Here is an 11885-nt window from a genome sequence, read left to right on the forward strand (position 1 = left end):
GTAGTACTACGTACTACTATATATAACACACACACACATATATATATATATATATATATATATATATATATATATATATATACGCATATATATATATATATTAAGCAGATATCATGAAGTGATCAGTATTCGCAGTTTCGAGCAGCTAATACATTACTTTAGTATTCAGTAAAGGTTCCTTACATTCCAGTTTGTGTTTGTCTGTTTTGTACTTAAAAAGTACTCACAATATATATATATACGTATACACACATACACACACATACATATATATATATATATAAATTTATTATATATATATATACGCTACTAATTGTTGAAATGTCTCGCTCATGCAGGATAAATATACGGCAGAAGGAGGTATCGTCAGCGACCATGATGTACATAGAAAATCAATCAAAGGTAGCGCAATGGGCGCGTCTAAGCATGTCATTGTGGGCTGCAATGTCACTAGGGGAGATGAAAACGCCACGCCCCGATATACACAATGGATCAATGCGTTGGAGGGGAGACAGCTATTGACACAAAGATATAGGGAGTGTACACTTATCAAACCCACATGGTTTATGAGCAGGGACACCTTCGAGAGCGTGGGGGTACGTGGTGTGGGACAATTTTCTTTGGGCATTGATTTGTATACACCTTTCGTGGTACTTGTCGATAGAAGTGGATCTGACAGAATTGAAGCTTACCTTGAAACGGATTGATTCGCAATGGATGATGGTCTAATGTTGGATTTCAAAGATTTTCATCGTACGAAAGATCCTAGCTTTGACCATGAAACCTTCATCTTCTACAGAGTTTTGACGAAAGTGGCCCAGGAACACCGGAGGATATGATATTTCTATACAAGCATCTGGATAATTTCGGAGCATTGGCAAAAGTGTGCGAGCCGCTTGTGATGTATAGGTACAACTGCGATCACACGTCCAACTGGTTTCACCACAACTTCTATTTGATTTCAGGCTGATTCATTTATGGCATATACATGGGTCAGCGCATCTCATCATAGCTCATATTTCCTGGTTCAAGGTATCATGCACAAGCCCAAAGTCACAGTGTCAAATGGCAGGACATATTCGATCTCCGAGTAAAGCATATAGAGGTATGTCCATTCAAATGGCGGAGCTTGTATCCGTGAAGACTGTTTCAAAGTATACTTCTTGTCGGTGTTGTTGGTGTTTCAGCAGTGTTCGCCTTTTTATCTGATCACACAGAGTGCATCGTTTACCTATTTGTACAAATGCACTATATTCGGTGTTCCACAATGTGTTCTTTCGTCTGATTTAGTTCCTCAGTGCATCCCAATTCTATTCCCAGTTAAGCAAGTCAAGAACTATGAATTCCTATTAAACACATTTTTGCGATTTTAATTGCGTCTTAGCATCATCTGCTGAACCGATTGTCTTCGTTCTCGGTGTGGAGTGCTGGGAGAGAAGGCAAGCGCTTCTATCGCGCACTAGACCCGCGGAACCAGACAAAGGTAAGTGTGTTGTGTGTATGGCAAACTGATCAGCACATTTCGACTCTTAGACAGTATCAATTATATCAGATTCAAACCGCATCGACAAGATTGGAACCAAGCCCAAATAAAATCACAGACAACAAGACATTCGACATATAATACAGTTCGAGCTACGTGTCTTTGAAAGTGGCCTCGACTTGGCTTCCAACGAAAGTATGAGTTAAGTTCAGCTTCTTCTTCGTGCGAGCGTTCGATACCACACTTTCTCATCCACCCAAATCCCTTAATACTTTTCGCAGGTCGCTTGCTTTTTGGATGTTAAAGACACCTTGATAAAGGGTCCCGGTTTTCGACCATCGAAAACCGCAGTATTTATACCAATTCGCCACTATACACAGCTGCTGGTGTGTGGTACGGATGTGATACCGAGGCCAGTGATTACTTGTGTAAAGCTGAATCTCCATAGCGGTTTCGAGACAAACATGGCCGATGTGAAACTTACAGAGGGATATGATTGCATTTACTTCGCTTAACACACGAGAGGGTACAAGTTTTGCAACGCGATGTGAATATTTATGTCCTCTCAGTTAATGGGTGATGAAGGGCTTTCAAAAGTATATAAATATAAATAATCAACTGAATACAATGGTATCATATTCAACAATCGTGCACATTTATTACTTTTATTGGTTCCTAGAAAGGTAATGGCAGTATATAGTTTGCTTCATATACGTAGGTAACAAGGAGTAATGCTACGGATGGATACGGAAATGCTACAAAGTGAAAAGTACCATGTGTTCACCCACAGTACTATATTTTCACCCACAGCTGTAAATGCAAATCACTCAGTTGCAACACGTACTACAAAAAAGGTACAATGTGTTAACCTCACAGAAGGTATTAACTCGCAACTGATCCACCTAAGAAATATAGCGTTAAAGAATACGGGAGATATATTGTATCTAATTCACATACTGATGATTGGTACGTACCTTTCTTGAGACTTTGCTAAACGATGGGTAGGAACAACATCAGCGAAAATTAATAAAAGCGCGGCGCGTGATGTATCAAATGCAATTTTAATTTAGCATACAGTAGTGAATATGTTCCCATTAAAACCTCTGCACCGTGTCAGATTTTATACAAATACATAAATGTGTTTTCTTTGATTTGGAAAAAGCGTTACTGAAACCAGAAACCTACTCTCTAGAGGGCATTGAGTAGAGCATATCTGATATTAACAATACAGTGATAGCCGAGGTCCGGGTTTTGGAATTGGCCCTAGTACATAGGAATAAATTAGTTTACTCAAGTTTCAACCCATCAGTCCCAGAGGAGAGACAGAAGTCGAGAACCCCACATGAATCACCAATCCTGTGTCCTGACTCTTTGAGTCATGACTGTCCTCACAACAAGCTCATCTGTCTCCCTGCTCCCAGTGCCTCCCCGCCCCAGCAGGCTCCCACAGACGTAAAACTAAATAATAAAACCCCACAAGAAAGCACCGTTTTTACTCGTAAATACATAGTCATAGCAGAAAAAAATTGTGTCAGACGCTCAGTAGCCCTACTTTTTAAATATAGTCTTTTATTGGTTCATTAAAAAAAAATACAAATGCTTTATTTTGTAAAATGTACCGCGGCCCCCGGCCAGATAGTGTGGTTTCATAAATAAGCTCTTTTAAAACAAATTATACATATATATATATATTTAACTCCATTGGGCTGTTGTGCGAGGTCTGACTCCGTCTGAGAGGGACTTGAGATATTGAGATGTTCAATTTCTGACTTACACTGTAATAGAGTCTACAGTATACAACTCTACACTGAGAGTCTGAGAGTGAACTTGAGAAGTACACTTTGATTTTTATAAATTTAGTTGTTGTGCAAAAACTAAAAGCAACTATTACTACTACTCTAGATCTAGAGTAGAGAGAGAGAGTCTACACAGGGTGGGAGTAAGAAGTATGTGCGTCGTGTGCGACTCTGAGTTCTGCACAGTCCACTGATACAGTATATATCATTGAACCTGAGCTGGTATCAAAAAACCTTGCGGCTTTTGTCATTGTTTGTGGTTTATGGAAGGACAGAGAGCCTGACTTCACTGACTTTTAAATGAGTGGGTTTAGATTTATTCAACCGCTAAAACCTTTTTTTACAAGTATCAGTATCATACATATCAAGAACAAAACTACAAATAACAAATTATAAAATGAATAAATGTTATCAAAGAGCAAAAAACAATCGGATGAGGAGCATAGAGATATTAATTTATATTGGAAACCTAATCAAAAACGGTATCGGGAAGGAGTACAGTACAAGATTCCAGGACATATCACAGAGGCAGACGTCAACAATTTTATATAAATCAGCAGCAATTCAGCATTAGATTGTTTTTTTTAAACAAATATTTCTTCTATCTTCTTGCTTCATTGCTTCTGAATATTTACCATTTTAGATTTTATGATTGGGCCCAACTCACCAAGAGAGTATTAAAAGAGACCTGAAACATTGGGCCCCTTGGGGGTTTGCCGGTTTTCTTTTTTGTTGCTTGTTTTTGTTTTGTTTTTTAAAACAATATACGAAAAACCCCCTACTTTTGAACTGAACCCTATCATTAAAAAATATTAGCCTCCTCCCTCTGTACAATATATTTAGACTGTAAGTAGTAGTAGTAGAGAGAGAAAAGAGCGAGAGTACATAGTAGTCTTCTTGAAAAATATATATACATATATGTAGTATTTGTTTTTATTAAAACAAAGATAAATATTTACGAGACAATAGACATTTTGTTTTTTAATATAAAGAAAGTATCTATGGCTCTTTGTTGTATGGAGGCCATTGGTCTACCCAATATTTTGCGGTGTAAATACTGAAGAGAAAATACTCATTATTCATATTAGAGTACAAGATCCAACCTCGAAATCTCTGTTTGTGACTGTGTTTTTTTTTAAAGAATTAAAAAGTGTGGTTGTGACTAGAGTGTACAGTCACTGTACCGGCTGAGCCTCTGAGTCTGAGGTCTCGAGCAGAAATCAATGTTGTAATTTGTTTATATATATAAATAACTACATTAGCAAGCAGTGACCCAAATCCAGAGGCCAGCAGAGGGCAGACCGACGGGGGGGCGTGTAAAATTGCTAAATACATAAGTATCATAGTTCATACATAGCGGCATGTTTTATCACTAAAAGCTTTAGCTATTAGGTCCCTCAGAACTTTATTTATTCCAAATAAGGAATTAAATGAAGCTTTTTATGCCCATTTGAGACCCTGTATATGAATATAGAAAGGCCCAATACAAGAAACACGATGTGATACCAGCAGTAGAAGAGATACGGTTATTGGGGGCTTCCTCGCCTCCCCTCAACAACAACAACAACAACAAAAATTGGAAATCTGAACCGAAACGTGAACCTAAATTGAAGTTGCACTTTTAAAACCATGGGACGCGCTTTCCCAAAAGAAACAAGGGTACGAAAACCCAAAATTAGAAATTAACGTAAAAGAAAACGAACAGTCCGAACCCCCCCCCCCCCGAACAACAGCCAAAAAGAAATTGGAAATCTGGACTCAAACGTGAACCAAAATTGAAGTTGCAGTTTAACCATGGGGCGCGCTTTCGCGAAACAAATAAGGGTACGAAAGTCGAAAACCCAAAAATATAAATTATCATTTCCCCCTCTTATTCTTTTTCAGAGCTTTTAGTTCCCCACTGACGTTAGCGGTGTTTTATTTAGCACACACATATGGGCAGTGTTATACGACTTTGTCTATACGACACCCGTCACTATAAGATTATTAACGCTCGAGCCCTAGTATTTATATGTATATGGACTGAGTGAAATTTATTTTGAACATAGAAGCCTATGAATTTATGTTCTAAAAAAAAATGCTGTTGGCAAACCTCTTTATATGTCGACCTCTTTAAGGTGTCCACCTCTTTATATGTCCAATACCTCTTTATATGTTCAGTTTCTATTTAGGCCAACCCCATATATGAGTCAGGTCTTTTTAGGCCGGTCCTGCAGCCTGCTCTTGGAGGTCCGACTATTAATATCCTGATGGGAGACACTTCTAGTGGTGAACGCTGTTGTGCGAAAGGATGCACTGCGACGCACCCAGTGGGTGGTGTACACAAATGTGCTGGTTGCGATCGAGGTATGCATGCCTTTTGTGGCGTGCATCTTGGCGAGGGGTATGGCTCAAATTCAATCGGTTACTGCCTGTCTACAGATAAATGCCAGCCACCGAATGACAGGTGGGAGTCTGGTGTCACTAATAACAGACAGACAGAGCCAGACAAATCGACACAAAACGCACCTACAACGAGTGAAGCAGGCGGATCGACACCACTGTCTACGCCTAAGCAGGATGTATCGTCTGGTATGAATGGAGTATCTAGTATAATTATAGATAAGCTCACTGTTGGTAAGAAGAAGAAAACATATAAACATGACTGTATTATCAAAGGTGAGCGCCAGTAATGAGTGCGCCTAGGATAGCTCCTTGTGTGACCCATGGGCCATATGTTGGACCCCGAACCTGATGGTATGAAACTGACCCAGACTTGCCGTACCTCTATACATGCCCAAATATTTGCCAATCCCGGGAACTGGACATATAAAGGTTTGACTGAAATCATAGAATGTTCTAAATAAAAATGCGGTAAATGAAATCACAGAACAGGACAAAATCCCTTGGACCTGAAATTCACAACAGAACGGGACAAAAATTTCAACATTGTTGAACTACAGTGCGATTGTGCAAACCAAACGATCATATTTTACCTTGCCTTCTTTACTTCTTGAATAGTTTAGAAGGCTGTGAATCGATATATTTTTATAATATTCAGAAGTATGGATCCACGAAATCACACTCACAGGGTTAACAGAACATTGGCTCTCTCTCTAGTAATCTGAAGCGTTGTATTCGATTTCAGGTGATAGATGTAGATTATTTACCGAAAACTGATACTCGGCTGTTGTATCGGTAGAGATACTTTAGTGTACACGCTTAATAGTTCGGTACTTGGGGGTCAAGGTCGCCTTGCTTGGGCCCACAAATATCGAACCTACCTTTGCGAATGGACTGGATACGGTTTTGGGCTCGGGCTCGGGCGTTAATAATTTTATAATGACGGGTGTCGTATAGACAGAGTCCCTAAAAGTAAAAACCAAAAAGCATTGCAGGTTTGCACTTTGCAACTGGTTTTTGTTTTCACATCTTTTCTGATATGCACAATACATTTTGTTTCTAATATAAAAATGAATACTCCTTTCACTCATAGGAGTCATAGCTTTCGTATCAATTTGAATTTTAGAGGGCTATGTTTCATTACATTTGTTTTTGAAAATAAAAAATATATAAAATGAAACTGAGCAAAGAGCCAAAGATCTATCTGGTCGTTGGTAGGCCGACAGGCAACGAGCAGTCGAGCACCACCACGGACTTCGTCATTGACTCACTTTTTTATATACTTCTTTTTATTATTATTAAATGTTTTATGTAATTTTTATCTGGTTTTACATGAGTTTTACCACGGCCCTCTGGATAGGGTCTCGAGCGGAAATCAAAGTTTCTCTCTACGAACCCAAATCCAGAGGGCCGTGGTTTTACTAATACTGTAGTAACTGTACAGTAGAACAAAGCATTGTCCTCAAGGGCCATAGCCCTCATGGCCCTCATGACCTCGTAGACCTTATGGTCTCATAGCCTATGGATGTCCACTGACCACAGTCCAATTGTCCCAATCATCACCTTCGAGGGAGTCTTCTTCCAATCTTGACAATACAGCATCTTGACAATACAGCGCAATACGATTAGGGTCGGTGAAGATGATTGAGGTTGAATAATGTATAGACGCAAGTTTCATCGTCGACTTTGACCTGTGGCCTATACTTTGGTTGAGATATACACTAAAGACGATGTAATTTTCTGATATACGTGTTGCTGACTGCAATAAAATTCTATAGCATGTCTTCAATATTTTTGATTGAATACTTACGATAAATACAACCGCTTGTTTCGAAGTATACGTGCACACAATTTATAATATTAGGAGGGATCTTGTGACGTGGATCAAAATACTCCGCTTTACCACTTCCACGCGCTTTTGACAACGCAATGGCGAACATTATACACAAACTTCAGCGGTGAAAGGAACTGTGCAAGATACTCGCATATAACAGAAGAATACACAATATATCCTTCATCGTCTTGAGGATCATCAATTGGTGCAGAATTGAAACTCGATTTACTACTTGCTCTGTCGCTGCCTTATGTGCCTACACTATTTAGTTATTTAGTGAACAATTTCCTCCTAATACGTGCGGGTTTAAATTCAATTCCTGGAAGTGGATACACGACGGATGTTCAGTGCAATATGTTACAATTAGAAAATCGCCTTACAATGGCTGTGTAGTATTCTGTGAGAAACTAGTATGCATAGGGCCATTCCGAAGTTCTTATCATACTTTTTTTTAAATCAATTTCTTCCTCTTGGATTGTTTAGTGTGATAGCACTAGGCGGGTACGATATCTCACTACTTGCTATGCAATGTCAATGTCAACTTATCCGGAGAGCTATACAATGCTATATCATATAATTCGTCGCCGTCGGGTATGCGAGACGTAAACTATTTTCACGTTTATAGTACACTACGTCTTTCAGAGTGTATTTGATTTATATTTGATTTTTGAAGTTTAATACTGTACTTTCTTTTCTATTCTAATAATTCGTGGTCGGACTAATCAAGAGCAAATACATTGCAATCCTTCATCATCAGGTCCATATAATTCTTCGTTGCTGTTCGCATGAACTTTTCTTCACGAGTCAGCACTCGGTAGGTTTCCGTGGGGACAGTTGTACACATCGATCAGATATTTCGAAAACGGTATGTCGGAAAAGGCCCGTCGCTATCGCTGAAATGAACTCATCAAGTAGATAGACGACTCGTGGTCTGCTTTGCGCATAGTCTGCTGCAAAGGCGTTCTGGTGTTCGCCATAGTCGCTCGAGACTTGGCGAATGAGGACTCCAGGAAAGCAGACGCCGATACCATCGCAGGCTTAGAGGCTCTGAGCGCTTTGGTCGTATGCATCATACGGATAGGGGCTGAAGAGGCGGACATGGTTATTGATTTTGTTGATTTATGAGGAATGGAATGAAGTTTCCGATCCCAACTAGCTGGGCTTTTATATGTATTGCGAAGGATATCTCTAGTCCTAACCAGTTCATCGTCATTCGTAATTTATTCTTACACTTTCGTCTTTTAAGTCGTACATATGATATCAGGGAAAAAATAAATTATACTGAAATCGTAATGCTCGCGTGGGCCACAGTTTCAGGCTTGAGTGTTGGGAGTCTTGGGGACTTGGACTGTTGGAGCGCTTCTCGCGTGCTGGACTTAGGATGAGGGCTTGAGACTGAGCCTGAAGACCGGAGTGCTCATCGCGACATTGATGCTTATTTTAAATCCAGATATTTTACGACATTATGTAGACCAATGGAAAAAGCTTATATACACCACACGCGTGACGGTGGTAAAGTAAAGAAATTCTATTGGTCAGAACAGCCTCTTATCGATTCCAATCACACACACATCTGGTTTTGGCTATACAGAAAAACGAAGCAACAGCGCATAAAACTGAGCAGATCTAACGTCAACTTTGTACCTATGCAGTATGCAGTTGCCAGTTTTTAAAAAAAACATAAAAAGCATTTAATTTCCATTTTCTCACATAGCCTTCTGTTCTATTTTCAGAAGTCTATGTTTTTCAACGTAAAAAAAATCTGATATCTGCTCAGTACATGTACCAAGTAGTCATTCACTTACCCCCAGATTTGAAATCGATGGTTAAAAAATAAAAAATAAAACTGTTTTAAAAAAAAAATCCATACTGCCTGTATTAGACAGTAGAGGCTGTACATTGATGTATAATAAACGTTCTAATGCTGTATTATTTTACTTTATTATTAATAATAACAAAAATACAAATGAGTATTAATAACGAACTGAGGTTTCAACTTTCCAGTTTATTGGAAGACATCGATCCATAAACCTCATCACACGCCAAACTCGGTCACTTGCTATTTAATTTGTAAATATACCAAATTACCAGTGCTCATCCCAAACCCAGGTAGTCGAACAACCTCCCTGGAAATCCGATCTTTTTTGAAAAAGGTACTCTAAAGAAAAGAGAATGGTATAGCAAATGTAGCACTATATTATATATTCTTCTCTCTCTCTCTGTTCACAACCAGTGCTCGGATTAAGGTAGTGACTAGTCACTCTAGTGTGGAATTGTGGATTTAGAAGAGCTTGTTTGTGTCCTTCACTCCTTTTCTCTGTAGAAGAAGAATGCTATGATTCAAATTTCAAAAAAATTAAATTCTCTCCTTCAGACTTCAGACCAGTAGCAGGGCGGGTTGGCGCTGGCGGTGTCAAGTGCCAACTATCATCGCTGTCTCCCAGAGAAGTCACCACAAGTTCTTTTCCTCAGTCAAGAGCATAAAGTTTTTGACCTCGCGCGCAGGCTCGCACTAAAAAAGTAGAACCACAATGGTCCATTGCGTGCTAATTCGACTTTTTTTTTATACCCAATCCGTAATGAAATATCTTGCAAGATACATATGTACACATCTATAAGCTTCGATGTTAAGAAAAGATGCTGTATACTTCTCGAAATACTCACGAACAGTAGCCGGTCTAGTCCCAGTCCACTATGTAGCGCATAGCTATAGCTGAGTCATATTATGTTGAATCCTCATTCGGGTATCCATTCACGGCTACATTCAGTATCTGTATTCAATCAGCTACGCGAATTCTCTAGCACAAGCGTCAGATAATGAGTTCGAACTTTAGTATAATAATAAAAAACCAATCCTAACTATTCTTGTCCTCGTATACATACATACTATCAGATGCACAAAGACCTTTATTTGCTTCTGTCTGTAGTACTATTGCCTAATAAGTATTTTTCAGCGCATCGTGGTACCATAACGCAGAGTTAATCCAGCAGTCTGCGTTGCACCCGGGATCATCAATGGGATGTGACTGTGTTGGGAACCAGTACACCTTCGACTTGACCCCCGCAGCCTGAAGGCCTCGATAGAACTGTAAGCCTGCGCGGTGATAGGTATCGGAGAAACATTTATATCAATCAATCCATTATACTGTAAATAAAATACCTTAAACTAGAAAATGGAGAAAGAGTGCAACATATATCGCTTACGCTCATTCCAAATAGAAATTTGATCATTCTGCAGCACAAGAATACATAGCTGGACGACATAAAATTAAGCGGAAAGATAGCAACATACATCACATACCCTCCATTCATGTTCAATGATAGCTAGGAGGAGACAGGAGAAAACAAATCCCCTTGGTTTTGAATCATGTGTAATATTCGAGAGCACCTCAAGTTCACTACTTTAGTCGCGCGATTCCACCCAAATACATAGGTACCCAGCGATTATACCGCGACGAAAGCGTAGAACTAATTCTAAGCTCTCGCAGCGGCGTCAACCCAGTCACGTCACATCCACACACACACGACTCGTACAAGTATTTGTAAATCTCTCTTAAAATACTTCGCAATACTCTCGAATCTGTTCCAAAATATAACAGAGACTTCAAGAGGACATATCCGAATTTAAACCCACCTTGCGAAGGAGGTACCCGTCGGTCTTTAGCGCCCAACAACAACAGTGTCGGGGTTTTAATCTTGCTTAAATCATTTGATATCGGCGATAATGCGTATAACTTGTCTAGGTCTTCCTTTCTTAAAGTGCTTCTGTAGGGAAGCCCGGCTTCAGCATACACCCAATCGGGAATGTCGGCTGTGGAGACCTCTTCGACCAGATTGGTCACTGGATTTCGCAGCACCTGTTCAGAGAGTAGAGATACGCGTTTAGATTAGTAACAATACAAAATTGTATGTATATATATATATATATAAAGAGCTTCCAGATACTCAGTAGTCGAAAAAAGAGCTCCGCGAGATACTATGCTTCTAACAGGTATCTGTATGTATGCGCATACATATTCACCCATCCCCCAACAAGCTCTCTTAGAACAACAGATATGTACACCGGCTCGATATTCCTCATGTATATATATACAATACATCCAAAGATTGCGAAAGGTACGGGATCGTACACTCGAACTTTAAGCAGTTTGTATCTCCAGTGTGACACGATACATCATACGCACATACATACCGCAGCCTTGTAGACGTCCGGATACTTGGCAATCAAGTGTGCCCCTAAGAACCCTCCATGGCTACCTCCGCAGTACACTATAGCCTCACGATCAATGTCTGGGAATTCTGCCAGCATCTTATCAACACCAGCAGCACAGTCTTTCACGTCATTGGTGCCAATCTGAAGACAAGGCAGAGCTATATACGTGAACACGCG

General features: G+C 39.6%; 3 protein-coding genes across 3 annotated transcripts; 1 reads left to right on the forward strand and 2 right to left on the reverse strand.

The window, feature by feature from the left end:
* Window positions 1-332: 332 nt before the first annotated feature.
* SARC_03783 (hypothetical protein) lies at window positions 333-2109 on the forward strand (the record flags this gene model as incomplete). Its single annotated transcript, XM_014302389.1, has 5 exons — window positions 333-596; window positions 800-909; window positions 1033-1105; window positions 1385-1483; window positions 1765-2109. 5 exons carry the CDS (start codon window positions 333-335, stop codon window positions 1996-1998), a joined length of 780 nt encoding a protein of 259 aa, XP_014157864.1. The 3' UTR covers window positions 1999-2109.
* Window positions 2110-8034: 5925 nt separating this feature from the next.
* SARC_03784 (hypothetical protein) lies at window positions 8035-8721 on the reverse strand. Its single transcript, XM_014302390.1, has one exon. It carries the CDS (start codon window positions 8593-8595, stop codon window positions 8383-8385), a length of 213 nt encoding a protein of 70 aa, XP_014157865.1. The 5' UTR covers window positions 8596-8721; the 3' UTR covers window positions 8035-8382.
* Window positions 8722-10144: 1423 nt separating this feature from the next.
* SARC_03785 (hypothetical protein) lies at window positions 10145-11851 on the reverse strand. The gene is made up of 3 exons (XM_014302391.1): window positions 11688-11851; window positions 11130-11352; window positions 10145-10589 (listed from the first exon to the last, which is right to left on the reverse strand). The coding sequence occupies exons 1-3, from the start codon at window positions 11802-11804 to the stop codon at window positions 10432-10434; spliced, it is 498 nt and encodes a 165-aa protein (XP_014157866.1). The 5' UTR covers window positions 11805-11851; the 3' UTR covers window positions 10145-10431.
* Window positions 11852-11885: the final 34 nt, after the last annotated feature.

The sequence above is a fragment of the Sphaeroforma arctica genome (genome assembly GCF_001186125.1).
Source record: "Sphaeroforma arctica JP610 unplaced genomic scaffold supercont1.201, whole genome shotgun sequence".
Classification (NCBI taxonomy): domain Eukaryota; class Ichthyosporea; order Ichthyophonida; genus Sphaeroforma; species Sphaeroforma arctica.